Source organism: Chinchilla lanigera, unplaced genomic scaffold (assembly GCF_000276665.1).
Source record: "Chinchilla lanigera isolate Chin_1 unplaced genomic scaffold, ChiLan1.0 scaffold00073, whole genome shotgun sequence".
In the NCBI taxonomy this organism is placed as follows: Eukaryota; Metazoa; Chordata; class Mammalia; order Rodentia; family Chinchillidae; genus Chinchilla; species Chinchilla lanigera.
In genome coordinates this window covers 8,234,051-8,261,823 of record NW_004955474.1, presented here as the reverse complement: position 1 = coordinate 8,261,823, position 27,773 = coordinate 8,234,051, and the positions used below count along the sequence as shown (strand labels likewise).

Here is a 27,773-nt window from a genome sequence, read left to right as displayed (position 1 = left end):
AAGTGCTGGGATTACAGGTGTGCACCACCACAGCTGGCGAAACATGGCTCTTTTAAAGAAATTACCAAGCCTGGTCGTGGTAGTGGTTTTGTAGAGGGCATTGTGAGTGCATCAGATATTCCTGGAGCCACACTCAGTCTGTCTCAGAAAATGTCGAGGGAAGGTCTCATCCCCACCTTGTTGCCTTTGTTCCTTTCCCTGCCTGTACCGAGATACTTCCTGTGAGCTGCTGGGATTTCTGCCTTGCTCTTTGCACTCATTTCTCTGGAATGGGTGGTGGATGTTTTCTCTTGTTGGTGTGAAGTCCTGAAGGACGACAGCTAAGCCAGGGCGAACTGCAAGGTGCTTATCACGATGGTCTTTAACAGTGCCTGGCTCTCCGGAAGTAGCTGACTGGAGATACTAAGCGGGTGCCCCAGATCTGTCATTTAGTGTTGTTCTGCAAATATTTATTGAATAGCTGCTGAGTGCCAGCTTGGAGGGTAGATGGTGAGGCAGGAGCCTGTCCCTGCCTCTTGGGGATTGTGTTCCTCTCTGGGGAGAAGGTGTTCCCACAAGTTGAAGACACCCCTAGTTTTGCTCTAGTAACTCTCACCCAGTTATCGAATCAGCCAAGCACTTCTCCCATCCGTCACTGCTGGTACACAGTGAGGTGGGCTGGGGTGAGCGGATAGATTTAACTCCTCGAGTTTCATTTTCCTCCTCTTCATGACACTTCCATGCCTTCCTGTCCTCCAGAACAGACAGGTCAGTCCCGCACAGATACACACACCCGCCACTCAAGGGTAACAAGAAAGCTAGTGTGACTGCTCCCCCACATCCCTGGCTTCAGTGGGTCAGCGAGAGGGGACTGACCCTCCAGACCTCCCTGGAGGTTGACTGCACCATCAGGCGTTGCAACTGATAGTGCGGGCTCTTGGGATCTTAAGGGAACACAGGACATCTGAGTGATTCCGGGTGGGATTCTGACCTGGGAACAGTTTAAACAACATTACAACCTACATTTTGGTTTTCTTGGGGATTTTTAGGCCAGGTACAAAGCAGAAAGTGCATAGAAGATGTGATTCACTTTGCCTGGGAAGAGAAGCTCTTTCTCCTGGCTGATGAGGTAAGAGTAGTCCCAGCCCCCCAGAGAGGGGTGGAGGTGAGCGTTCTATTTTAGGGGAGGGATCCAGGCCTGATTGTTCTGTAGCCAGAGAGCTCTTTCTTCTAGGTATTGGAGGATGGATTCTGTCCAAGGATGAGTGTGACCAGTCGTACTACTGGTGAATCTCTGACCTAAATTGTTCTTGTATTGCTTTGGACTCATAAACTCTAAAAATTTAACCCAAATAACTTCACTCTTAAAAAGAAACGGTGGATGTGCAGCCGTATTAGGTGACTCAAGCCCTATCTTCCAAATTCTCCTTCCCTTTTCCATCCCTCAGTGTTGTCCTCGTACGTAGGCCTGTTGTCCTCCCAGCCTTGTAAGAGGGTTTTTCTCACCGAATCGTCTATCAGAAATCTCACAGTGATACCTCATTGGTTCAGCTTGAGTCACAGCCCCGTTGCTATGGCCTGCAAGGCACAATATGCACATTGGATGTGGGCCTCCTGCCTCTTTCTCCCAGACCTCCAGAAGGACGACTGGAAGAGCCACTTCCTGAGGATAGGTTGAGGGACTCGACCTAGGAGCGGAGGCTGGGTGCTGGTGCGGCAGAAAGGACTGATGTCCGCTGTCCGCCGAGCTTCAGTTCTGTGCCTTGTGTGTGTCCGTGTTTCCTGTCTCACTTAATTTCCTAACAACCCGTGAGACAGGGATCCTAACCCCATGTGTGTTACCTTCCGAGCCCCACTTCTGAGGTTGAGGCCTGCTAACTTTTTGCAAGAAGAAGTTGAGAAACCGTCACATTCCACTTTCATTCCATCTTCATTTCTGCAAGGTCTCTGGTTAGTTGTAGCTTCTAGTGTACTACTGTGCTTTTATTTCTTTCTGTGTAGCAACCCCAAACCACCACCACACATGCCCGCAGCTTACTGACCAGTCTGTTCCATAATGAATAACGTATGGACCCGAAATTTTCACTTGTAAAGGAAGGAGCAGTGAAGAGACCCATAGTTCTCCTTGTGACTTGCTCCCTGCCTGCCCTGACCCCCGGGCCTGGGAGGAAGGGGAGGAGTAGCACAATGCCTGGCCTGGCACAGGTGGAACCTGGCTGATCCACGGGCCCCAGGAAAGCCGCCCTGAGCTTCAAAACGCATGTGGGAAGTTACTCTCAGAGGGCAGGGTAGGGTGCTTGGGGCTGTGAGTGCCAGATCTGAGGATGGAGGAACAAAATGGGTGTGGGTGCCGCTCTGGCGCCAAAATGTAAAGAGAAAAACAGAATAATCCCAAACCAGGTAAGTGCTCTAAAGGAAATGCAACGGGGTTCACTTGTCAGATACAGAGGTCAGAGGACGGGCTTGTTAACTGCTGTCGTTTTTAATGTTGTTAAAGGGAGTAAGCGCTATGTTGTAGGAAAAATTTGTTGGGAAAATGAGAATCCTTGGTCTCAGCACTGGTCTGATGCCCTGGGGCAGGGCATCTTGGTGCATGCCTGTAATCCCAGCACTCGGGAGGCTAAGGCAGGAGGATCGCTGTGAGTTCAAGGCCAGCCTGAACTGCATGGTAAGACCCTGTCTCCGAAAACCTAAAAAAAAAAAAGAAACCTGGAGACTGGGTCGCGGTGAGCATGGGAGAAATGAAGTGAGCTCCTCAGCTGTCTGAAGCGAGCTGTGCCTCCAGCCTGCGGCCCTTCCCCTCCTTGTGCAGGCTCCGGCAGGCACACTCCCGCTCAGCCCTGGCAATGGACTGGATGCCGGGCTGGTCAGGACCTCGGGCCCCGCCTGCTGCGTGTGGACGCTGAGCACCTGTGCACGTGTCCTCCAGCTCTGCCCGGCCACATGCAGCAGCACCTGCCTGGCTCAGGCCTCTCAGAAGGGCTTGCGGTGACGGTGCTGTCCACCCTCCCCTCAGGTGTACCAGGACAATGTGTACTCTCCAGACTGCAGATTCCACTCCTTCAAGAAGGTGCTCTACGAGATGGGGCCCGAGTATTCCAGCAACGTGGAGCTTGCTTCCTTCCACTCTACCTCCAAGGGCTACATGGGCGAGTGAGTATGTCGGCCTCCGCCTCCCTCCCACTGTCCCTGGGCCTGCTCGCCTGCCATGCGGTCCACCCACTCGAGTGGAGAACAGGTGTCCCTTACCGACTGCTGCTGCTGGTCCGGGAATCAGAAGGGGGCAGGCTGAGTGGAGGGAGAACTGTCACATAGAATAAGGCCAAGCTGAAAGAAACCAGACTACAGATAAATGACAGAAGGAAAACAGGAAACGGGGGCAGCGTCCAGCACCGAGTATATTCAGCCACACGTTGTCACTGTTGCTCCAACACTGAGGAAAAGCTGAGAGGCCAGGAGGGCAGCGTGCATGCAGAAATGCCATTAGGCCGGTGGGCCAAGCTCAGTGTGTACGGCTGCCTTAGCACCAGATGACCTTGGGGACCAAAAGTGCAGCTGCAACCCTGTATTTGCTCGTTCGGCTAATATTAACTGAGCACTTACTGACGTAAACTCCGAGGACACCGTGAGCAAACTATACCAGTGCCTGCCCTCACAGGGCTGTGTTCCAGCGAGGATGGAAGCAACAGACAGAAAAGGCCTGTGATGGGGAAAGGCCAGGAATGGGTAGGAGTGCCAGGTGGGGCAGGCTCACCGGCTTACAGCTTACGTAGTGCAGTCTCCAAAAAGCTACCTCTTGAGCCCAGACACACAGGAGGGAGGAAGGTATCCAGGAGAGAGTGCTCCAGGCAGAAAGAACAGCTCGTGCAAAGGCCCAGAGCTGCCTCTGCCAGTGTACCTGGTACAGTGGGGAGCAGCAAAAGGGCCGGAGAGTGCTGGAGAGGGAGAAAATGGTAGAAGGTGCGACCAAAGTCGTAGGGGCCCAGCGCACCTGGGCCACCGGAGTTACCTTCGACTTCTACTTGTGGGATGAAGGATTGAGCAGAGGCGCAACCTCCTCAAATGAGAGGTTTTACTGGACTCTTGGTTTCTGAACACTGGGGAGTGGCAGCCGCGGGAGCTCGAGCTGCTCTCGTCCCCAGAGAGGGTGTTGTGGAGCAGGGGAGAAGTGGGGAGAAGATCTGGAATGCATCCGAGGATGGAGTGGACAGGAATTGCTGATGGGAAAGACCGGTGTGAGAAAGAACAGTCAGAGACGAGTCCCAAGTTTTTTGCTCGGACAGCAGCAAGGATGGCATTGCCTTCAAAAGACGGGGAAGACTTGGAGGGCAAGAGTGCAAGCTTGGCTTTAGAGGTGTTAAATTTGCAAATGCCCAGTTGCTGTCCAGGCAGAGATGACTGCGTGAGCGTGGACGTCGGGGCTGGTGTTTGCTGGCGCGTGCGCTCTTAGCCTGCACGTCTCACGCAGAGTGAGAGTAGCAGGGGTCTGAGGGCTGCGCCCGGCACCGCTGCTCAGCCTGAGAGGAAGAACCTGTATGGGAGACTGAGGAGAGCCAGTGAGCTTGCCGCTGCGGGCGGCTGTGAGCGCCAGGCGTCGGCGTGGGATGGGTTCTCACTTAGCTGGCTGCAGGCCCCTGGAACGGTGAAGCTGGAAGGACTCTTAGCCAGGGTAAGGGAGCTCCCTCTGGCCTGCTTGCGAGCCTGTTGGCTTCGTCTGATGTGGGCAGGGGCTCTTTCATGCTCGTCTTGCTGGTCTGCCTGGGTAGCCATGCTGCCTCTTTGCCTGACATTCAGGTACTGTGTAGATCTTTTTCTAAACAAACCTGTTCTCTGTGCATTTTTCCTGTGCAGGTGTGTTTATCACACACCTGTCCGTCTCCCCCGCTCTTGTTATTGATTACTCCTAAACAGGCTGCCGGGTGCTGTGCTCTGAGTTATGCCCGTTGTTCTCAGATCCTGGTTCCCTAGGGTCAGAGGCTGTGTGCAATTTGATTTCTGCTCATCACAGAGGATTCAATACAGTGGCGGCGAACCCATGAGAGCCCTGTCGACCAGCATTGCCCCAGCTGCCGAGCATTCGAGCTTCATTGCAGTGTTGGCACTTTGTGGTAAATAAGTGGGTCTTGGGTTGCAGTTTGGGCACTCCTCTCTAAAGGGTTCGCCATCACAGTGATACAACATTTCAACACATTTGGGAAGCCTTTCTGAGATGCCAGAGTTTATGTTCCTGCCTTGGAAAGTCCAGTCCAGGGGTCAGAGCAGAACCTGTCTCGGCGAGTTCCGTTCAGCTGCATGGTCCTGCGCTTCTGGTCACATCAGGTGCTCCGAGGGTAGGGGCAGGGGTGCACAGAGGAAGGTAACCAGGCCCCAGCCTCGGAGTGCCCGTGATCCTGTGGCCCTTCGTCCAGACACTGGCAGACCAGACTAGAGAAGGAGGCAGAGTGAGAAAACAGGACTGATACTGCTGATTTGGCTAAGAAACATTCTTTTAAACTCGTTTTATGTCAGTTCATTTTCATGTGATTTGACTCTGCGTCGGTCAGGATGTTTGGCTACAGATTACAGAAGTCAGTTTGAACTGACTTACACCACAGAAGTGGGTTTTTTTCAAGTCTAAGGGTAGACTTTAATCAAGGGCTCCAAGATGTCTGTGGGGAGACTGGAGGTGTGTGGCTCGGTGGTAGAGTGTGTGCTCAGCATGGGCAAGACCCTGGCTTCAGTCTCTGGCACGGAAACGAAACAAAAGGTGTTAGTGCGACTGTCTCTGGTTTCTTGTTTTGTCTTGTTTTCTGATTCTCAGGTTCGCTATCCTTTGGATTTGCTTTGTTTTCAAGCAGTAAAAAGTATTCCAGAAAAAGATGCTCATTGGCGCTAATGAATCACGTGCCCATTCCTGGAGCTTGTGCAGGGTCTGCCAGGGCTGGGTGCTGCACCCATCTTTTGAGCAGGTGCTAGTGATTAGGTTTCAGGCGAAGTTGCTATAACAAAACATCCCAAAATACAGTGGCTTGAGCAAGATGGACGTGTATCTCTTTGACATAATGGTACAAAGGGAGGAGGAAGCCCAGGGTAGGGTCTTCCCCACACTGTCAGTTGAGGTGAGGGAGCTCGTGGCTGTGGCTTCTCAGATACTACACTTGATCTTAGCCAAAAGGCCGAGAAGCAATTGGCTCTGGCCTCTCAGCATGTGAGGTGCACCCTCAGTACTGGGGGTGCCCCAGCGTCTCAGGAAGTGGGAAGGAGCACGGCCCCCTGTGCAGAGGTGGGCTGGTGCACATCACTTCCGGCCACCTTGCCGTGGCGGGGATATTTGGTGCTGGGTGGCTGTTTGGTGTTGGGTTGCGGATGGTGCCGAGAGTCTGGTGTCCAGACCACAACTAGCGAGGCCTTTCTGTGACCGTTGGCTGTGCTGCCTCTCCTGAACCCTCTAGGTGTGGCTACCGCGGAGGCTACATGGAGGTGATCAACCTGCACCCCGAGATCAAGGGCCAGCTGGTGAAGCTGCTCTCGGTGCGTCTATGCCCGCCGGTATCTGGACAGGCTGCCATGGACATCGTGGTGAACCCCCCGGCCCCGGGGGAGGAGTCCTTCGAGCAGTTCCGCAGGGTGAGTCTGCTCTCCGGTCACGAGTGAGTTCCTGCTGTGGCAGATGGTGGACCTGTCTCAGGGTGGCCACGTGTTCCCATGGGTGTGGGTCTGTGTGGGGGTGGCCCGTGTGCCTATCTGTCCTCTGGGGGCGCTCAGCGTCCTCTCGGTGCCTAAACTACCCGCACCAGTTGGTGAAGCCAGAGGATGTGGCCACGTGTGTTTGGGGCAGGAGGACAGACTGCACGGGGCGATGGGGAGCGGACCCTCGTCCTCACCCATGTGTTGCGGAGTGGGAGACACCGGGCGGAGGGTGCCTGTCGCTGAGCCGAGAGGAGGGGGAAGGGGGCACGGTGTGGGTTGTCCCTGCAGCCTAACCAGGTGTCTTCCTGGCTCAGAACGATCCACTCAAGACCCTGCTGTTTGTGTGACGGAGGCCCAGCGCTGCCTAGTTAAAAAGGGACTTAGGAAGCGCGGTATGGTGGCATGCACCTGGGCTTGGTTACTTTTCCCTCCTTGCTGAGACAAAATACCCAATGCCCAGAATTAAGGAAGGAAAGGTTTGTTTGTTCAGCTCACACTTTTTGGAGGTTTCAGTCTAGTCAGCTGCTCTAAGGCAGGGTGGCAGGGCACAGGGGTACCACTTCAAGGCGGCACAAGACAGCAAAAGCAACAAGAGCAAAAACGGGGGGAACAAGCCTCTTTCCCTCCCTTACATTGTAAGCAGGCTGCCCCCACCCAGGGGCCGTGTAGCTCTCACATAGTCTCCTGCGGTCCTCTTGCACAGGCTCAGGATGAATACAAAGTAAGAACCCTGGCCCCCTGCTGGGTCAGTTAACCTTCTGAACTTCTCACATTGACACAATGAACAACACCCTGGAGTGGTAAGGGCGTGTCCTTTTCCCCCCAGGATGTGGAACTGAGTCCCTTAGCCAAGCCGCAAGACTCCTTAAGCTGACAGTGTGCATCAAGCATAACACACCTGGGGCTGCAGCTGTGCAGGGGGCTGAGGCAGGAGGACCGCTTGAGTCAAGAACTCCGGACCAGTCTAAGAAACTTAGTGAAACTGTCTCAAAAAAAAAAAAAAAGAACTGGGTCGTGTAACCTAGAAGTCAGCTCCCAGCTGGTCCAGCGTCGTCTTTCTTCTTTTAAATTGTAGTAAAATACACATAACAAAAATTCGCCATTTCTAAGTCCAAGGGTAGACTTAGACTACCCTTGGCAGTAGGTGTGTTCATATTGAGTTCACGTGCTTTAGATACCACATAGGGGTGGGGCTGGCAGTGTTGTTCCGTGTGACGGGCTTGTTTCACTCAGCAGTTTCCTCCAGGTTCATCATGCGGTGGGCAGACGTCCTTCCAGGGAGGAAGGCAAGAGTGTCGTTCACCTGCCCCTCGGCGGGTGCGCGCCCTCACCCCTTTCTGACAGCTCTTCCTGAAGGCCTGGGAGGCCCTGCTCCAGCCCTGCACACTGTCGAGCTCTGAGCCACAGGGACTGTGACTGCTTTGCCTGGGCCCTGTGTCCCATGCACAGCACAGGGGCTGAGAGTGTGGCGGGCCCCCCTGGCTGAGACCCATGTCTCCTTGAAGTACTTCTGCTTAGGGGCAGGTGCGTTCAGATTGACCTGCAAGGAGTGTTTTCTTTTGGTTTTGTTTAGTTGAATGACGCATCTGGTACGGCAGTAGAGCCCATGACACGGCTACTGTGTGTGCCAGGGCGCACGGCAGTCCCTGGGCTGCAAGTTTGAGCGTGTTCACTGTGCATGCACACACGCAGCCTGCCATGCATTGGCCCGTCAGCCGCGTGGAAGGAGCAGTCTCCGTGGCTGGGGCCGGGCCTCCCCCAGAGATGCAGACCCCTGTTCTTCCTGTCTTCCTCAGGAGAAGGAATCCGTCCTAGGTAATCTGGCCACAAAAGCGAAGCTGACAGAAGACCTGTTCAACGAGGTCCCTGGAATCCACTGCAACCCCTTGCAGGGTGCCATGTACGCCTTTCCTCGGATCTTCATTCCCTCCAAGGCTGTGGAAGCAGCTCAGGTCTGGGTGTCACCGGGCTGGGTTCCTCTCCCGGGGCTCCCTTGAGACAGCTAGGTCAGGGGCTGGCTCTGGCCTTGCGGAGCACAGGTGCTGGCCCTTGGGCTTTAAGCTCTGTGGTCGCTTAGCCAGGTGCTGCTTACTGTGAAAGAAAGGCGCCTGGTTCTCCAAGGCCCAGGCCTAGCGTTGCCAGCTGTGGCGCAGACATGAGGCCAGCACCGGTGAGTCGGCCAGGACGGTCTCTGTTAGCACTGCTGCCCCAAGGCGGTCCCCTCCCCACCACTTCCCAGATGTGGCCGCACGCACCAGTCACCCGGTGTCTTGCTGAAATACCAGCTGGGGCTCCCGGAGTCTATAAGAGGCTCAAGACTGCCATTCCAGAGGCTCAGGTGGCACTGCAGTCCCTGCTGGGAGGATTGTGGGCAGAGCAGCATTTCTGGAAGTGGCATCTTTACCCAGCCAGAACCTGCTGAGCCCCCATTACACACTCAGAACGAGGCCCTGTCCCAGACACGGAATTGGCACCCTCTGTGGCAGCCTGAGCGTGTGCGTGTAACAGGCTCCCTGGTAACTCGTGCAAACCAGTGTGTGAGGAGCACGCTCCGGAGTGGCCCCAGGGACACTGTCCCCGAAAGCCCACGGAGTGCAGACCCCGGCCTTGTTTTCAGAGCGCCGGGTAGCTCGGCTCCGAGGGGGCCCCTGACCGTGCTCATCCAGCAGCCGCTGGGAGCGGACACAGCAGTCGGCGGGCGCTGCCCAGGGGGAGCAGCAGCAGCACTAGCCCTGGGTGGCCCAAGGCGCCTCGAGTGCCCCGTTCCTGAGCAGCCTCTCACTGTCCGGACTCTGTCGTCCGCCAGGGCGGGGGCGGCTACAGGAGAGATAGCCTGCCTTTCCGGTTGTTTGGTGCTGTTTTAGTGGTGTGTTTGTACATTACCAAGCTAGGAATGATCTTAAATTCTGCCCTGCTCCCGCAGGCCCACAAAATGGCTCCGGACATGTTCTACTGCATGAAGCTCCTGGAGGAGACTGGCATCTGCGTGGTTCCTGGTAGTGGCTTTGGGCAGAGGGAAGGCACCTACCACTTCAGGTATGACGCCCTCTCCACACGGGCCTCACGGGTCAGCTGGCTGCAGGACCGCGGGGAGAGGAGCCTCTGACCCCCCTTGAGTTCGGCTCCCCCGTCTCACCTGTTCCGTCCTGCCAGGGAGACGTGCTCAGCTCCTGCCCTGCGAGTTAGGAAAGCTGGGTGGGCGCCACGCGTGTCTCTGAGAGGGCCTCCTCGGCTGTCCTGTCTCTCCCGCTGCTGGCTTCATCTATCACGTCACAGAGGAAGGTCCCCAGGAGTGTGTTTACTCACTTCCTGCTTTCTTTGAGCTCCATGGTAACAGCACACCGCAGGCACTGGGTAGCTGCACCATGCACCGTGGCCCGCAGGGAGTCCCTGCTGATGCGCAGTGGAATCGGCTCCTCCTCCCAAGAGCCCTTGCCAGGCACACCCGGGCCGGCCTCGGGGATGCCTGGCTCAGCCCGACTCCCCACAGAGCCTGTCCTGTGCAGAACAGCGGCTTACAAACGCACAGAGCTCTCGCTCTTTGCTTACGCTGGTGGTGGGCCCTGTGGCTCCTACCACATCTGCTCACAGCCGGCTCACTGCTGAGGTTGGGGGCAGTGTAGAGCACATTCAAAGCCGAGGCCCTGGCTCCGCTCCCCAGCACCACAAAGGAAGCAGTGTCCTCAGGAGGGTCGTCTCTAGCGCAGGAGGCCGGTCCTTGGGGCTGCAGGGAGAGCTTGGCTGGCCACGCCGACTGAGGAGTGAGAGTCTTCGGAAGGAGAGCTGTCAGTGCAGGCTGTCGGTCTCACTGTGGGAGACCAGCTGCTGGAGCGCAGAAACAAAAGCCAAACTCCCACCCAGCAGGAGTAAAGTCTTGCTTTGTAGCTCCCAGTAGTCACGCTCTCACGCTCTTGGGAGTTCCACGCGTCGACCCAGATGTGGCACAGACCTTCTCGGGCCATGGGTGACCGTACCCGAGTGAGCCTCAGTGCTGCCCTGCCTTCCTTGAGCTTTGCTTTCACCTATTACCAATGGTACATAACCTGTAATCCCATCTCCTTGGGAGGCTGACGCAGGAGGATCACAGAGCCCAGGGGTTCATGGCCAGCCTGGGCAACAGCAAAACCCTGTCTCGAGTGAATGTACGAATATGGGTGCAAGTCATTTATTAAGAGCCAGCCACTGTCCAGGGGCTCGAGCTGTTGCCAGGGACAGGCCCGGCCCAGCCTCCTCCAGCCGTGTCCATTCCTAGCAGAGCGAGGTGAGCGGCTGGGCTCCTTCCTCTCCTCCCCTGGGCAGCCAGGCTGACGCTCTCTTTCCGGACAGAATGACCATCCTGCCTCCGGTGGAGAAGCTGAAGACGGTGCTCCGGAAGGTGAAGGACTTCCACATCAAGTTCCTCGAGCAGTACGCCTGAGCACGGCCCCCGGCTCCTCCTGACCGCACCGGCCTCCCCCACGGACTCTGCCTCGGGCCTCCCCAGGTTGCCGGTCACGCGCGTGTCATTCTGCACAGGAGACTCCTTCCTTTGTGCCTTGATGTTGGGAGCAAATGTGAATCCACAGTGTCTCTCAGCCCCTGGTTTTGCAATGCAGCCACTGGAGAGGGATTGCTCCGCAGACGCGGCCACAGTTCTCTGAATCATGCGTTGTTGCTGCTTTTGAAAAGCTCCCTTCGGGCTTTAAACAACCAGGCCGTGTTGGATGAGGTGTTTCAGACCTGGAGCAACAAGCAGGTGTTGGGAAATGTACGATTTCAACGCAGTGAGGACTGGAAACAGAATTTCCCGACAGTCTATGAAATAAAACCCTTAGTGGTGTGAAGCTCTAGTCCTTTGAACGGTAGGGCCTGGAGTCCAGTAGGGCCTCGGGGGAGGGTCTATCATTGTGGCCTGCAGAGGGGCAGCCCAGCTCAGACAGGAAGGACGAGGCGCCCAGGTAGGGCAGGATGCTGGGCCCGGTTCTGGTGGCACTGGGGGCGCAGCCAAGCTCAGAGGTCCCACAGAGGAGTGAGTGAGCCAGGCTGCGGATCAAACCCAGTCTCCATTTCTGAGCAGCGTGGCGGATCCTGAGCGCTCCACACACCGACGGCTCCAGGAAGGACGGCTCTCCTGTCCATGCTTAGCCAGAGCCCTGGTGTGAGAGAGCCCCTTGGACCTCAGGGACCCGGGTGATAGCCCAGCTGTGTCCAGCTACGTGGGGGCCTATGGCTCATGCCCCTGGTGACCCAGGGGCAGTTTTCTCTCGAGGGTTTGTCTGAGCCATTACACACACTGCTGCCCTGCTGGGGGCCCCTGGACTAGGCCAGGCTGAAACACCCCTCAGCCACAGGGGCTCCTTACGGAGTTGACCAACCAACAGCCCCACTGCTGTAGTTTTTTGAAATGTTTCAAACTGCTCCATTTCCTAACTGGTGATTAGCCGGAGGTCCTGGTAGACAGGCACCAGTGCAGGGAGAATGCAGTCAGACTCAAAGTTTACCGAGGTGTTGCGATTTCATGCAAAGCGTTTGCCTTCACCTTCGCTCCTTCCTCCCCTCCGAGCTCTGCACGCATGCGCGGCAGCCACTGGCCTCTCCAGCCAGGAGAGCAGCGCCCCTACATTCGCAAAGCGCCCCCTGGCCACACTCGCGCAAGCAGTGCTGCGGGCAGCCGCAGGCGCGGTGCGTCTCGTCCCCTTCAGCAGCAGCCCGGCTTCACATCCGCCTTCACTATTGGGGAGTTGTGAGCAGCTCAGGAGTCTGCGGACCCGGGTTCCCAAAGGACCTGCAGGAGCCGGAGAGAGCAGTCGGGGGAGACTAAGCCGGGAGGTCGGGAGGCAGCTTCCTGTGCCGATTTCCACACAGGGAAACGCATGCACCCTCAAGCTTCCTTGCTAGCCCTGCCGTCCTCGGGAGGAAAGGAGCCATAATCTCAGATAGCAAAAGGGGTGGTTCGGGGCTTTTCCTTCCACACGAAGGTGGAAAAGAGGCGCTTGTGCTTACTGTACGGTGTACAAACCAGGACGAGTCCCAGAGTCGTAAGGTTTCCGGTGGGAAGGTTAAATAGTACAAGCTGTTCTATTTTTTATATTTTTGTAACAATTGCTTTTTCATGAGGGAGGGGGGTTAGTATTTATAGTCTTAACAAGTCCCGTAATTTTTGTAAGCCTCTTCAGATGATAAACCCTAAGAACACTGCAATGTTTACATGATTTTTTAAGAGATGCCATATACACTTGGTTTGCTTTTCAAATAAACTACTAATAAGGTCAGCTGGTGTGGGCGTTCACCTAAGGTCGGAATGGCAGTCATGACAGATTCGATTTTCTGCAGATTCTGTTCGATGCCTTTCCTCTTCCATCAGTACCCCAGAAAGCCGGCTTTGGGGTCTTCCCCTTGAGGCCACACCTGTGTGCTGCGCTTCTCCGCCTGTGGGGTGCGGGGCGCCCCTCACGCACCTGCAGGGCGCGCTGCTGTTGTCCAGCCTCGATCTTCACGGGCATCTCCTTACAGAGGGACTGGATGAGGGGGCTCTGCTGGAAATTTCTAAACAATAAAGTCCATGTCCCAAATGATGGTGGTGTTTCATTTTTCTTGTTTCAATCTGAACGTTGAGTGGCCGACTTCACCGCTCCCGGCAGCGCGTGTTCCTAGCACGGTCGCAGCCTCTCGTCTCGGTGCTGCAAACCACCACGGCTTCTCGGCTTGCCCGTCCAGGGGGCCTCGACCCCAGGGACGCTACGCTGCTGGGGCGCTGTGGGTTCTCTGTTGTGGACGGCTTGTCACTTGAGGTGCAAAAACTTCACGGATTCTCTGAAATAGGATGCTACCATGAACGCAGACGGGCTTTCTGGAAATAAGCCTGCCCTCATAGGGGTGGTGGGGAGGGACAGGTAGAGTGGTTGCCTTCATTTTTTCCACTAAAATTCCTGTTGGAAAATACATGAAAAAAGGAGGACTGTCTTGGAACTGTTAGGAATCTACTCAGAGTGGCTTAGGCAGGACAGGAAGGTGTTGCCTTCTGTCTGGGAGGGCGGATGGCTTCACCTCCAATGTTCACGCTGTCACACCCAGGCCCTCACCCAGCACACACTGGAAGAGCCCAAGGAAGGACCCTGCCGGGGGCTGTGGTCCGTGCGCCCTTCCCCAAGCCATCTCGGTGGCCAGGAGGAGGAGCTGTGCTGGCCTCCTGCGTGGACAGGCAGAGGGTCTTGGGGCCCATGGTCCTCTTGAAGGCGTGAAGAAGCCGTTCCCCATAGAAAAGGAGGCTGGAGGTGGAGCTGCACTGACAAATCTTTACGAGGGGCCTTTTAGAGCGGGATAGAACAGGGGTGGTGCTCCAGGGAGAAGGGCCCTTGCTGGTTGGCAGCCGAGGGGGCTACAGGCGTCCTGCACCAGAGCGCACAGACTTTGCGCAGGAAACAGCTTCATTTATCTGTTAACGGAAAAAACCGTTGTTATCCTAGATTATTTTCTGTGTACAGTGTGTGTGGTCACACTTGGAATGTTTCTGCAGAGGCCCCACGAGGAGCCGGTGTGAGTCAGGAGCTTCCAAGTCGTGGAGAGCTGGGTTTGCCTTCAAGGGCTGAGCTGCAGTGGCCACCACAGTTCAGTGACTGCACTTAAGACTGTCTCCTCCCCAATTTCATCTGCCTCTTCTCCAGCTATTGGGGCATCCTTTGAAGTCCTTTTGAAGATACAGTACTGCAGTTTAAACTTCAGAAATAGATCCAGTGGTAGGGCCCTTGCCTTGGGTGTACCAGGCCCCAGATTCAATCCATTGTGGGGATCCATACGTAGCCCAATAAAAATATCAACCACCTCTGAAGAAAAGGGAAACGGATCCAGAACCCTAGTGATGATTAGAACAGGATCAGAGCAGCCAGGCATGGTGGCACACAGCTGTAGTCCCAGCACTTCGGATTCTGAGGCAGGAAGGTCGCTGGAAGTTCGAGGCCAGCCTGGGCAACATAGCTGAAGGCCCCCCTGAACTGCACAGCGAGACCCTGTCTCAAAAAAAAAAAAAAAAAAAAAAGCACAAAAGGGTACATTACACAAAAGTGCTAATCTCTGAAAAAACTCCAGATTATCAAAGTAAGCATATTCATGTGGAAAAGCCAGAAAACAAAAGGCAAGGGGGGAAATATGAAATATGTTGTGATCCTCTAACCAGAGTTTATCAAGCAACAAGTTCACCAAATTCTGGGAATATATTCATCCCTACTGTCCTGATGGTGTGTGTAGTTATTGATACTAACCTCCCCCTTGAATGTAACTCCTTAATAAAATGCCTGGTGAACATTCCTCTGAGCTAGCTCATCCATTCTATGGATGACCATTCAAGTACGCATTTAGGTGTGGGCAGGTCTTGATTAAAACCAATGCTGCCTGAAGAATATTCTTACATAGAGTATTTCTCCTGCTTGTCTTTAGGGCTACTGTGGAGCCTCTGGAGGAGTGGGCATTTCCCACCAGCTCTTCCAGGCCACTGAGTGCGTCTGGCAGGGTGGACAAGGCCCCACCGCAAGGGGTGCAACGGTCTCAGCCCAAGGCAGCGTCCAGAGCGGGGCACGCCTGGAGAGCACCTTGGCTGTGAATCACCGCTATTGTCCGCAAAGTGGGGTTAGTAATACCCAGTCATGGGGTAATAGGACAAGTGTGTGTTTTAAGTGTGTGTGTGTGTCTGTGTGAGAGAGAGAGCGAGAGAGAGAGCGCGAGCATAATTCCTAGCGAGTAGCTGCACTCGTTGAGCATGTGCCTTGAGTATCTTTGATAATGTTGAAATTCGAGAAAAATACGCCCTTGGCATGCCAGATACATTATGCAAATGACATTTAGAGCAGTGAGAACAACTTCCCACACTTCTGAACATATTCTGCTAACCAGAGTGCACGGGTCATTTTCTTGTCAGTGCTTCTGAAATAGGAAGTTTATTAGTCCACTTCTACTGTCATTGTAAAAAGCGTAGGACTCTCACAAGTTCAGAGCTAGCCTGAGCAACTTACTAACTTACCAAAACCCTGTCTTAAAATATAAAATTTAAGAAGGGGAGCAGTATGAAGGCTCCAGGTTCAGTCCCCAGTACTAAAAAAAAACCTAACTACAGAAATCAAGAGGACCTGGTCTTGATGAAAGGACAATAATGAAACAGGATAGCCAGGTATGGTGGTGACGCGCCCCGCGCATCACACCGCCCCCCACCCCCGGAGGGCGCACCTCTCCGCTCCCAGTTGCAGGGCACTGCAGGATCCCTACCGGGCACCACCCGGCGCGCCCAGGAACCCAGGGGGGGCCCCCTCAGCGCAGGAACATCCGCAGTGAGCTCCGTTGTGTTCAGCGCTCTTGCGAGTCTGGCCAGACGCGTCTGTGGCGTCGAGGAGGGACGGCGCTGCAAGCTCTTGCGGGCAGCAGAGCAGGACAGGGCCGCAGGTCAGGCGGGGCGCGGGAGGGGGCGCGGGGAGCCGCGGGAGGGGGCGTCCCCTGCGGGCCGCGGCGCCCCTCGCTGCAGAAGGATCCGAGGAGGCCGGATTGCGCTGCGGGGCGCGGACGGCCGACGGGGAGAGCCCGCGGAAGCCCTGCGTACCCCAACCCTGGGTCCCCCAAGTCCTCAGAAACTTTGGGAGGCGCAGGCGGTGCAGCCGCAGGTAGGGCCGCGGGTCCCCGCCCTGCTTGGTTGGTTGCGCTCAAAACCCCCTTCCCGGTCCCCAGAGGACCCATGGCGCGGGCCGCGACCGCTGACTTCCTCCTGGGCGCCCGGGTCTGGCTGCCGCTGCTGCCGCCGCTGCTGCTGCTGGGGGCGCCTCGCTGGGCGGCCTGCAATGGTGAGTCCCCGCGCTGGCCCCAGCACGGCTCCCACTCGCCCCGCTCCCCGGCTCCTTCCCTGGCGTCCAGGTCACTTCAGCCCTTCTCACCGCTCGCCCAGGGGCCGGCGGAGCAGCAGAAATCCCGGGATGCCGGGGATGGAGAGGGAGGAGAACCACCCAGAGGGCTGTCGGTCAGGCGACCCAGGCCGCCGCTCCGCGCCCAGCTCCTGCAACGTGCGGCCTCCAAGCCTGAAAGGGCTCCTAAGCCAGAAAGCTGAACCCTGCTCAGGCCTGGCTGGTTCTTAGAAGCTCTGTCCCCCAGAGTCCTCAAGAATCTTTGCCAGCAGGTCACGTCCCCAGGACTCCACAGCCGCACCAGCCACATCCGCCCACTTCCCTCCTGAGTCGCTGTGCCCCGGTGCCGCTACCCACCTTGACCAGACCTCAGGTACCACAGGCCTCCCCCACCTTCCAAACCAGAAGCCCCAGCTGGCACCTTGTGCCCCTGCCTGAGGACGCTCGCCAGCAACACCCCCCCTTCCTCCCCGCAGAAGCTAAAGCAGCAGGGAGGGGTACATAAGATCTCTTAATTGCTTTTTCTACATGGTGCAGTGGAGGCTACCCCTTCCCGAGCTGACAGAAGCCAATCTACTAGTCCCAGCAGGCACTACAAACCCTATGAACCCCAATCATAAACTGAACCTTGTGTCCCACATGGCTCCCGTCCTCGCCCCAAGTCAGGGCAGCTCCACAGACTCCCCATCTCCCTGCAGCCCAGCTGGGTTGCTTCTAAGACCCTCTGCCATCCCGGCAGTGTCTTCCATCACGATCAGGTGGTCATGAATGTGGGGATTAGTCGCATGGGCAGAGGGAATGTGCACCTTCTCCTGGGACATGCGGCTGCTACCAGGGAATGTCCTTTTCCTTCTCGAGCGAGGAAAGAGTGCTAGGTTTAGATGGGGGAGAACGCGGTGTGGGAAGGAGCAGTCCCCCACCCAGCGCAGCCCTTCAGAGATGCTCCTCCCCTCACAGAGGTTATGAGGTGACAGATGGATCCATTCCCTGCTCACCCCTAATCCTTCCTCATGCTTTTCCCTCCCAGGCACCCACTCTCTTTGCTATGAATTCACCATCTGTCCTAAACCCCCGCCTGGACAGCAGTGGTGCACAATCCAGGGTCTGGTGGGTCAGAAGACTTTTCTTTCCTATGACTGTATCCACGGATGTCCTTGGAGGGAAGGTGAATAGCACCAAGACCTGGGGACGGCAGTCAGAAACACTGCAGGATATGTGCGACAGGTTGAAACAAGAAATGCTTCAGCTTAAACTACAGAACTGTACATCCCCAGGTAAATCAGAATACTCTGAGGGAGTCAGAGAGGTGGTTGGCTGTAGGGATATTTATCCCATTTGTGTGGGAAGAAAATAATTGGACGTCAGTCCGTGCAACAACTCCAGCATCAAGGTGGGGTGTGGAGCAAGAACAAGGCCAGATGTGTAGCTCAGAGGAGGTGGATATTGGGTGGGGGCCAAGGGTGTGTCCAGAGCTGAGGCTGTTCTCTTTCCATGGGGCAGCTCCCCTCATGCTGCAGGCCACCATGACCTGTCACCAGAAAGCTGGTGGACACTTCAGCGGGGCCTGGGAGTTTGGCTGCAATGGACAGACTTTGCTCCGTGTTGACTCGAACCAAAGAGAGTGGACGGAGGTCCCCCCTGGATGGAGGTGCTGAAAGAGAAGTGGAAGAATGACCAGGAGCTGTTCCCCTTCTTATACCGGACATCGGTGGATGACTGTGGGAGTTGGCTGAAGGAGTTCCTGGAGCACTGGAAGGAAAGTCTCAAGACCAGAGGTACCTGGGAAGAGCAGGGGGAAGAGGTGGCTCCCTTCAGATGCGATGGTCCCACGTGTGTGCGTGTGCCTGTGTGGAAATGCTCCATTTACAGTGGTCTGGAGTGGTTTCGCCCTGGGGAATGGTGGCAAGTGTTTTCTTCCAATCGTTTCCCTTCTCCCCTCCTAACACCTCTTGCTCACTGCACACGCCTGCGATCCACCCACCCTGGATTTCTTGCTGATTTCCATGCTGTAGGCATCCGCCTCTTACCAGGCTTTCCCTGGGAGTCACTTTTCCTTTTCATCTCACCTGGTCGCTGTTAGCTCAGGTAGCTGGAGCTGAGGAGGCAGCTGCTCAGATCTGGGGGCTGGACAAATGCTGACTGTCTCCTGTTTCCACTCCAGCACCACCCACCAGCCCACCCAGTGCCAAGGCCACCAACCTGAGCCCCGGGGCCATCCTCCTGCCCATCCTGATCATCCTACTTGGCATCGCAGGAGGATACATTTGGTGGAGGTGTGGCAATCAGAATGGGGAGGGAGGCGGGTGCGGGGAGGAAGGAGGGGAAAATGCTCAGAGTCTCTGTCCCTGCTGCACCTTGAAATGGAACCGGACAGTGAGACCTCCAGTCACGTGGTAGCAATCGCTCAGCGAGCTCAGCCCCGAGTGGGGAGCACAAGCTAGAGGTAGAGCAGCCCATACCAACACCAGGCCTGCTGTGTTCTATAGGGTTTTAGCGAAACAAAGCCTGGTCCACCCAGATTCCATTTGAGGAGGGACCAGGGATGCAAGGTAGGGACACGGAAGGAACACGAAGAGGGAAAACATCTGTATTGGGGTGACGTCATCATGGAGGCTCCACTTCATGTGTAAGGAGGAATGATGACTCATCCCGTAGGTTCCTCGTGCCGAACTTACGGCATTCATGCCCCAGCCCCTGTGCGTTATCATTGAAAGCTCTGAGAGGTTCGCCATCACTGCCGCAGAGGAAGAGGAGCGGGACCTGGGCCAGGAAGCTTTTCCCAATTCGACTCACAGGCTGCAGGTCAGGGCTGCCTTCCCACAGGAAGAGGCTTTGTTCCCCTCAGTGGAGGTAGAAAGCTACAACCAGGGTCTGTCCAGGATGAGGTGAGAAGGAGGCCAGCCCTCTGGGGACTCCTGGGAATCCAGGCTCTGCTGAGACTGTTCCTCTGGCAGCCTCCTGCAGCCTCCAGCTCCTCAGCCAGCTCTGCCTTCCCTACCTGGGGCAGAGTTGCCTCCGGAGCCAGTAGGGGCCCAGCTGAGGCTGCGGTCCGAACTCCCAGGCAGGCAGACAGTGAATGGGTGGGGTGGGGCCGAGACGCTGCGCTCGGGGCCTTCGTGTGTGACTCTCAGGTGAGGAGGGAAAAGGAGCAGGATGTCTGTCTGCCTGCAGCTCCCCTCCAGCCCTAGGAACCAGGCCTCGGTACCCAAATGCAGACTCTCCCACCTCCCCTACAAGTCCGCCAGCCCCTTCCATGAGAGAGGGAAGCAGCCTGTGGTCAGGGAGCAGGTCCCATAACGACAGCTTCAGTCCTGAGTCATTCCAGTGTTCAGGGCGCAGGGATCATGCTGGGATGCAGAGCAGGAGAAGGTTACTGCAGGCTCCTGGGGGCAGGGATGAGAGGGCGGGGGAGAGAAATGTATGGCCCTTAGTGAGGACAGATCTGAGGTCAGGGGACGGGGGACAGATCCCCAGCAGAATTGTCCCTGAGTGTCCTCAGAGTCTTGTAGTAACATTTGCTTCTTTTCCAAAGATGGAAGAAGCTCCGGAGAAGCTCCTGAAAATGTGATCAAGAGAAATCTGTCTCCTGCTGGTCCTCTGCTGTGCTAGCACCTGCTGTCTATTCCTGAGCTCCAGCAAACCATTTAGACTTGGGTTCTGCTGGCCTGGATCTCCTCTGCTGCTTCAGATCAAGCAAGGAATCAACAGACCTCCTTACTCCCTTCAGGCCCATCGTGACCCACCCCTAGGCCTGCGAAGGTGGGCTCGTCTGTGGCAGCTTTATCTCTCCTGACCAATGGCAGCCCATTTCTCTGCTGCTCCAGTGCCTTCCCGTGCTCCATGGCATCTCAGGGTCCACACTTGAACATCTCGTGCTGCTTGTGGTATTTTGGTTATTACCACTGTGCAGTTGTTCTTAGAATGTTAAGCCATTTCCTCTTGGTGCTAAACAAAGGTATTTTACCCTTAGGTTTCTAACTAAGAAGTTGGAACAAGAAGTCTGAACAAAGAGAAGAATTTCTGTCTTCTGCTCTGGTGCTATGTGGTCAACTGCTCCTCTGAGCCAAAAATACAGTGGTATTGTTGGAAGGATGCTGCCACTAAAATATATTCAGCTTCACAAATTCAGGGACTCTTTCTTTTCTTTTGAGACAGGCTCTCGCTATGCAGTACAGGCTGGCCTTGAGCTCACTTTGTAGCCCAGGCTGGCCTCGAACTGGCAAAGATCCTCCTGCCTCAGCCTTTCCAGTGCTGGGATTACATGGCATGTGCCACCATGCCCGGCTTCAGGGATTGTTTCTATGCTCTCTATATGTAAAATAATTTCATTATTTTTACTTCCTCATTCAATAACTTACTATCTTCTGACATTTAAATAAAGATCTTTATTTGGAAACAAACATCTTAATTACTCTGGAATTTTGTTTTATTGTCCACGTGATGCATAATTTCATGTGAACACCTGATTGCCCGATGGCTGGTAAGACATTCTTTCTAGGTGTGTGAGGGAGGGGGGTCCTGCAAGACTTTCTCATGTGAATCACTAGACTGAAAGAAGATTGCCCTCCCTGGTGCAGAGAGAAATCACATCCTTCCCAGGCCTTGATAGAACAAAGAGACAGGAAAGGCAAAAAGCCATGCACTTGCTCCATTCCTCACCTGTGACATTGAAGGTGCTCTTCCAAGCTTCCTAACTCAGACCAGAACTTCTAGCCTCTCCCACCCCACCCATTCTCAAGACTTCGCAATCAGACGGAATTATCCCACTGGCTTTCTTGGTTCCGAAGCCTGCAGGCAGCAGATCGGAGGATTCCTTTTCTGTTTGTCAGAGGAACCAAATGTGAGAACTTTACTTTTTCCCTTGACAGTGCAATCCCTACCCGAGCCACACCACTAAGACCCCTAGAAATTGCACCAGGAAGAAGACCAAAGATTTCACTCCCCAACTCAGCAAGTGTTTCCCCATACATCTAAAGTAGCTGCTGCTTCTCACTGACTTGGTAAAATCAGCATAATGTCCCCAATGTAGCTGACTACCATGGTATCTGATGGAAAGGAAAAGCAATCAAGACCCCTAGCAATAAGTAATGGCAAGAGGGATGGAGAGTTGACACTCCCTGCGGGAGGAAGGTGAAGGTCTACTGCTGCCTCACCAGTGGAGGGCAAAATGCTTCTGAACCTTATGGACTGAGAGGGACAGATCTGTAGGTACCAGGAAACAAAATTATGCCTTCATTTGAATTAGAAATTAAGCCATATCTGCTACAAAGACTGTTATTGTAGTCATAACCTGAGTAAGATTAAGAAAACCTACTGTAATTTACCCACAATCCCATCTGTCTTCTATGAGGGCCAAAAAGAAAAGTTGAATGTGGCTATTGAGAGACATATACCCCGACATCTTTATGCCTGTGAGGTGGCGCTAATCTCTTTAATGCCGGCAGGAATGTGCGCTGATTTCCACGTGTTATGTTACCAGGTAAAAGCAGGTCTCATGCCTTCTAATGACCCTGTCCTACCATGTAAAGCTATTACTGCACAAGTCACGGTAGAGGGTAGGGATTTTTTCCAGCTGCTGACCATAGCTGTTGGTCTTTGTTTTCTAGGCTGGGGAAATGACCACAGGATGAGTTCAGGGAACCAGTGACGGTGAGATGGGTCTGAAGTTGATGATGAGTCAACTTCAACTCACTTGACCTCGTAGACCTTAGTGAGGGTCACGGGGAAAGTGATATTTTAGACAACCTGGAATTGGTATCAATTCAGAGTCAGTGTCCAGTAATTCCTCAAAGATCCTCATTATTTCTTTTTTGCACCATGCTCTTCCCCTATGAAAGACCTCAGGTGCCTGTGGGAAGGTGGAGAGAAAGCCTTCTAATCATGTGCTGCAGTACTTCCCCAAGGAGACACACCTCCCCTCTCTTGCAGGGATTCTGGGTATTCACTCTGGCTCAAATCAGGGATTGATTGAGGATTCATAGCTTAGTGTCTGTGAATCCAGTTAGATCTTTGCTCACTGGGTATAGAACTCTTCTGCTTATTTGCATGAGGTGAGGACTTAGTAGGTCTTTGCCCTTTCTCCCTTCTAGACAATGGGCCCACCACACCCTAGGTCTGCATGAGTTAGACTCTCTGGTGCTGCCTTGACTCTCTCACCCATGACAGCAGCCACACTCACATTGCCTCTGGTGGCTGAGGGCCGCCCCGTGGCCTCTACACCTCAGAATCCAGTGATTCTCACCCCCTTCGTTTTCCAAATTCACTGACTGCAGTTTCTGCTGTTATGGTCAGGGTTTACAAAGGAATGTATTTTCTACAGGATACGTCATTTATAGGATTATTTTCTAATATTCACCCAAAGAGGAAAATGCAAAAGATTATTATACTTTCTACAGATTAGATACCTACAGAGTCCAGTTGAGGCCCTGTGTCCCACGGCCATGTCCTGCACAAGTCTAGCTGAAGACCTAGAACACATGGTAAGGTCCTCCACAAGTCCATCTTGAAGCCCAGCACCCACGACAATGTCTCATGCAAATCTCTATCAAGGATCTGCGCTGGGAAGGCCCAAAGGTCAGTGGTGGAAGCTAGAAAGTCTGTGCCAGAAGGGTAAAGGATCTGTGCCAGCAGGCTGAGAGATCTGCACTGGAGCCGGGAAGCTGTGCTCAAGGTAAGGACCAGAGCGCCCCGGAAAAGAACCACAGCCATCCTCAGTGACCTTGAGGACCCGAGCTCCTCCAACAGTGAGAACAGCTGAGTTCATATCAGGAAAGCCAGCATGACAGACTTTTCCAGGACAATCACCAGCACACCATCTTCTCCTCCAGTTCTCTTTTTATGCTGCTGGCAACGATCGTCAGGTGGGCCAGCTACACCCAGCACCACGCTGATTCAGTTCAGCTGGGTGTTACGAGTAGACCGATAGTTAATCCATCACAGGCTGGCAGGGATGGTCTATAAATGGGGATCCCGGTGCTCTTCAAGGAAGCCACAGGCCACTCACAAACTGACTTCACTCCAGGAAGACACTCACAAATTTATTGCTCAGAGTCTTGGTGAAAGTGATGACAGGGAATGGGAAGGCATTTTGGGCCCTCACACTGTGGGTGAGCCAGTCTTCTCTGAGAAAACTATTCTAGTAGCATTCCAATATTCACAAGCACTTCACCTTACCTTCTACATGAAACCGAGGGATCTGTGACCCTTCTGCTTCCCTCTGAGTGGGCCATCACTGGTAGGTGTTTAGCCAAACAATTAAATGAAACTATTAGAGTATTTTCAAACTCCTGAGCAGGAGCATTAAATACTGATGTCTGCTTAGTGCTTTCATATCTAAAAGTTTGGCCTGAACCAACTTACTCTGGATGCCATGAATATCTCACAGTTGCAGTGTCATCTGCCACATGTTCCCTGGATTCTGTTAGTATCAAAAAAAGAAAAAAAAACACTCTATTTGGGGATGATGCCCTGCATTGAAATTAAATCAAGCCACTACCGCCACTAAAAAATTAAAAAGAAAAACGTCAAGTAATTGTTTTAGATGCAGTGCGTGAATCACCCTTCATAACTCATGTTTAGGCATTGGTGGCCTGTCAGTCCCAAACACAGCGTGGGAAGAGGATGGCTGAGGCTTCGAGGCTTCATCACTGGGATGGCAAAGACAGCTGAGACAGGAAGCCCGGCAGTCAGATGAGGAGGAGGACCCTCCTCGTGTGCATCCTGACCTCCCTCCCTCAGAAAGAAAAGGGGATTGAGGTTTTGGGAGTGTGTGACACTGCCCTCCTAAGAGGGTGGAAGGGAAGGAAGGCCAGGCTTTTCCTGGTCTCTCAGACACTGATGCCCAAAGGACAATAATCCCAGGTCCCAGGGGTAAGTGGGTGGCATTAGGGGTTTGGCATAAGTGCAATCATCTGTGGTACATGGACTGACATACAGGTGGGGCCCTTTGGGTCACCTCAGGTACGAATGACCATGTTCCAGCCGCTGAGCGCACTACAGGGATAGATGCTGTGATATCCATCATACCCGCTCGCTCTGGAGGTAGGGCCCACTCACCACAAAGATTCAAGCCATAACACACGGACACAAAATTACCAAGGTGGGCATAGGCACAAGCCTTGTAGTCATAACACCTACCTGATACAGACTCCAGGAGAAACACAGTGCCAGACTGCTGAGGGCCACATGCACGGGACTTTAAGTCCTGACCCGCAGACCCATCGGCAAGCACCCCTGACTCCCACCAATAAAGGACAAGCTCAGAAAAGTCTGTTACAGTACTGCACCCAGGTTATAGCTCATAATTATCTGTGTGGAAGCTCTTAGACGAGCACATAGAGACTCATGTTTTCAAACTTTCAAAGAGCACATAGAGATTCATGTTTTTAAACTTTCAATGAGATCGCACAGTATGACAATGTCACAACATACGGAGGCAGTTCTCATTTATGAAGATAGTTTCTAGTGAGTTACTTTAACAAAAAACCAAAATGTTGCAATAACCATACTTGTATACACATCAATATGTTTTTATACAATTATTTCCTGTACAGTTTGGAGCACAAATTCTCAGATTTAGAATTGCTCTGAGGGGCTGGGGATTTAGCTCAGTGGCACAGCACCTGCCTGGCAAGCGTGAGGTTGTGAGTTGGATTCCCGGTACCAGAAAAAAAAAAGAATTTCTCTGAAAATTGATACAATTTCAGCTTATCACTACATCCAACTGCAACATTAGCTAAGTATCTTGAATAAAGACACAGCTAAAACCAGATGTGGTGGTACATGCCTGTAATCCCAGCACTCAGGAGGCTGAGGCAGGAAGATTATTGCAAATTCAAGACCAGTCTGGCTACAAAGTGAGCTCAAGGCCAGCCTGGACTGCATAGCAAGACCCTGTCTCAAAAAGACAAAAATAAATAACTAAATTAATTAATTAAATACAATGAAGACTCAGCTTTGGTGAAAGATGGAGAAGAATCTCTTGGTGGTTTGAATGAAAAATGGTACAATTTTTCTGAAGGTAATTCGACAATACTTATAAAAGTGTGAAATATCAAAGTCTAAATCTAAGAATGTACATTCATATTTATTTGCAATTGCCTAAAAATTCCCTGGAAGGACAACAATTATTGTGACAAAAGTTCAAATCTTGAGTATAAGGTTAAACTCACTGAATGCAAGAAGGAATGGGAATGTACACTACCCATCACTATAAAAATACCCAAGAAAATCAACTTCAAAAAGATTTGTCTGGGCTGACAGTTTTGGTGGCTCCATTCCATGATCAGCTGGTCATGCTGTTTTGGGCCTGTGGTGAGGCAGCATGTTATAGGTAGAGCAAGTGGCAGAGCAAACAGCTCACTTCATGGCTAGGAAACAAAGAGAACACCAGGAAAGGGATAGGGTCCCGTGAGCCTTTTTGAGGGATGTGAGAGCAACCTGGCTGTGCACCTGTCACCCCATTGATCACCGGGGCTGATTCTGCACTCTGAATGGCTAGGTAGCTGTCCCTTTCCTCCCTCACTGCTCCACTTGCACCCCTTCCAAAGCTGTGCATTCAGTGGAACTGGATGACCAACCCGATGGAGGAGGAGCTCTGATCCTTTTCAAGGAATCCCCAGTGACCTAAAGACCTCCCATCAGGCCCTGCCTCTTAAAATTCCACCACCTCCAATAGTACCACTCTGGGTACCAGGCCTTCAACACATGGCTCTCTGAGAAATATTCAACATCTAAACTATAGCACACAGATCATCTTTTTAAATGGTTTAATTATGAAGCACATAAATATATTAAGATGAAGAACTAAATATAACAATCTAAATAATTTGATCCAATAATGAACTTCTATGAATAAATTTAAGAAAATAAACATATATACATATGTAGTTAGATTTATATTTAACTATAAGGATGTTTATCATACATTGTTGCAAAATATGTCACACCTATAACATGTTCACTTATGCTATTGTTAGCAGTTAGGGTTTTGAGAAATACTTATTAGCCTGAGGACATATAATAGTCAATGGAAAATTAGTGGCAGAAAGTATACATGGCATAATGACATTTTTAATATGGACATACTTGTACAAAAATCCTGAAAGGAATTAGATATACCATAATCATCTTGGAGTTGTTAATTTATTTGTAACTTCATTTTGTTTCCTTATATTTCTAGTTTTTAAATGGTCTATGATTAACCAGGTCAATTTTACGAACTGTGATCGGTGGGGCCGAACCTTGGGAAGTCCCGGCGCTGGGCTTTACGCTGCCTGCGCACTAAGCTGCCAGCCAGCGGGGCTGTGGCAGGGTCGGTGTACCGCTCTACCTCATGGTTCCCTCGCGCAGCCCGAACAGAAGATCTGGTCTTCAGACCACGTCTTTGATGACCGGAAGGAAACTGTTACAACTGCTGCAGCGCAGAAATGCTTGAACCCTACGAACCCGAGTGTGGTCGGAGTTGATGCGCTGGACATCGATATGTTTTGTTTTTTTTTTTGTTTTTTTTTTTTTTTGGTTTTTTTCCGGTACCGGGAACCGAACTCACGACCTTGGGCTTGCCAGGCAGGCGCTTTTGCCGCTGAGCTAAATCCCCAGCCCCGACATCGATATGTATTATCGATTCCCCTGGAAAGCTGCATAGCCACAGACTTCTCAGCAGAGTGGGGACTGCCTTCCATTGTGAAGTCTGTTATTGGTGCAGCAAGAACTAAAACATACGTGCAAAAACATTCCGTTGTGGATCCCGGCAGAAAGAAATAGAAGAAAGAAAACAATAGAACTTAAATCTATTGATATTTCACTTACAAGTATAGTTTCAGTAATGACAGACGTATGCAAACCACATCCTCATGATGCAGAAAAACTGTTTTGACTCAGGCAGCTTTAATCACAGAGAAAGGAGTCAGCCTCAGCGGCAAGCTAGATATTTTCAAATGCTGATAAAGGCCAAGATGCAAATGAGTAATGCATACATTGAATGCTGAGGTTGGAGAACTGGCAGCTTCAGCCAGAGGAAATATATGGACACCAATGGTGGCGGCAACATTTGTATAGAATTGGCAAAGAACATTGATACACAGCACCAGGTCCCCCAGGTCTCTCCAGGCTGACAATATATTTGTTATTTTAAAAAATACAATTATATTTTAGGTAAAAAAGAAATTATAAGCAGGAGTAAGGTTATGTGATCTTCAGCAAAATATAAAGACACAGGGGTTCTAAATCACAACGATCATCTGATGTTAAATGGCTTGAAATGATTAA

General features: G+C 52.9%; 2 protein-coding genes across 2 annotated transcripts in view; both read left to right on the top strand.

Moving 5' to 3' along the window:
* The window catches only part of Gpt2 (glutamic pyruvate transaminase (alanine aminotransferase) 2), a gene marked incomplete in the record, with an annotated part of 36,828 nt that extends 23,626 nt beyond the window's left edge, over window positions 1-13,202 (top strand). Inside the window, 6 exon segments of the mRNA XM_013502769.1 lie at window positions 1,029-1,108; window positions 2,996-3,132; window positions 6,411-6,585; window positions 8,445-8,600; window positions 9,572-9,684; window positions 10,975-13,202. Coding sequence (XP_013358223.1) covers window positions 1,029-1,108; window positions 2,996-3,132; window positions 6,411-6,585; window positions 8,445-8,600; window positions 9,572-9,684; window positions 10,975-11,065 — 752 coding nt within the window.
* A 2,492-nt stretch (window positions 13,203-15,694) lies between these two features.
* Window positions 15,695-20,662, top strand: LOC102011862. The gene is given in 9 exon segments (XM_013502768.1): window positions 15,695-16,056; window positions 16,336-16,448; window positions 16,778-16,878; window positions 17,533-17,779; window positions 18,006-18,152; window positions 18,155-18,280; window positions 18,667-18,778; window positions 19,161-19,307; window positions 20,038-20,662. Coding segments are annotated over 8 exon segments (1,014 nt in total). The 5' UTR covers window positions 15,695-16,056; window positions 16,336-16,342; the 3' UTR covers window positions 20,066-20,662.
* The last annotated feature ends 7,111 nt before the right edge of the window (window positions 20,663-27,773 follow it).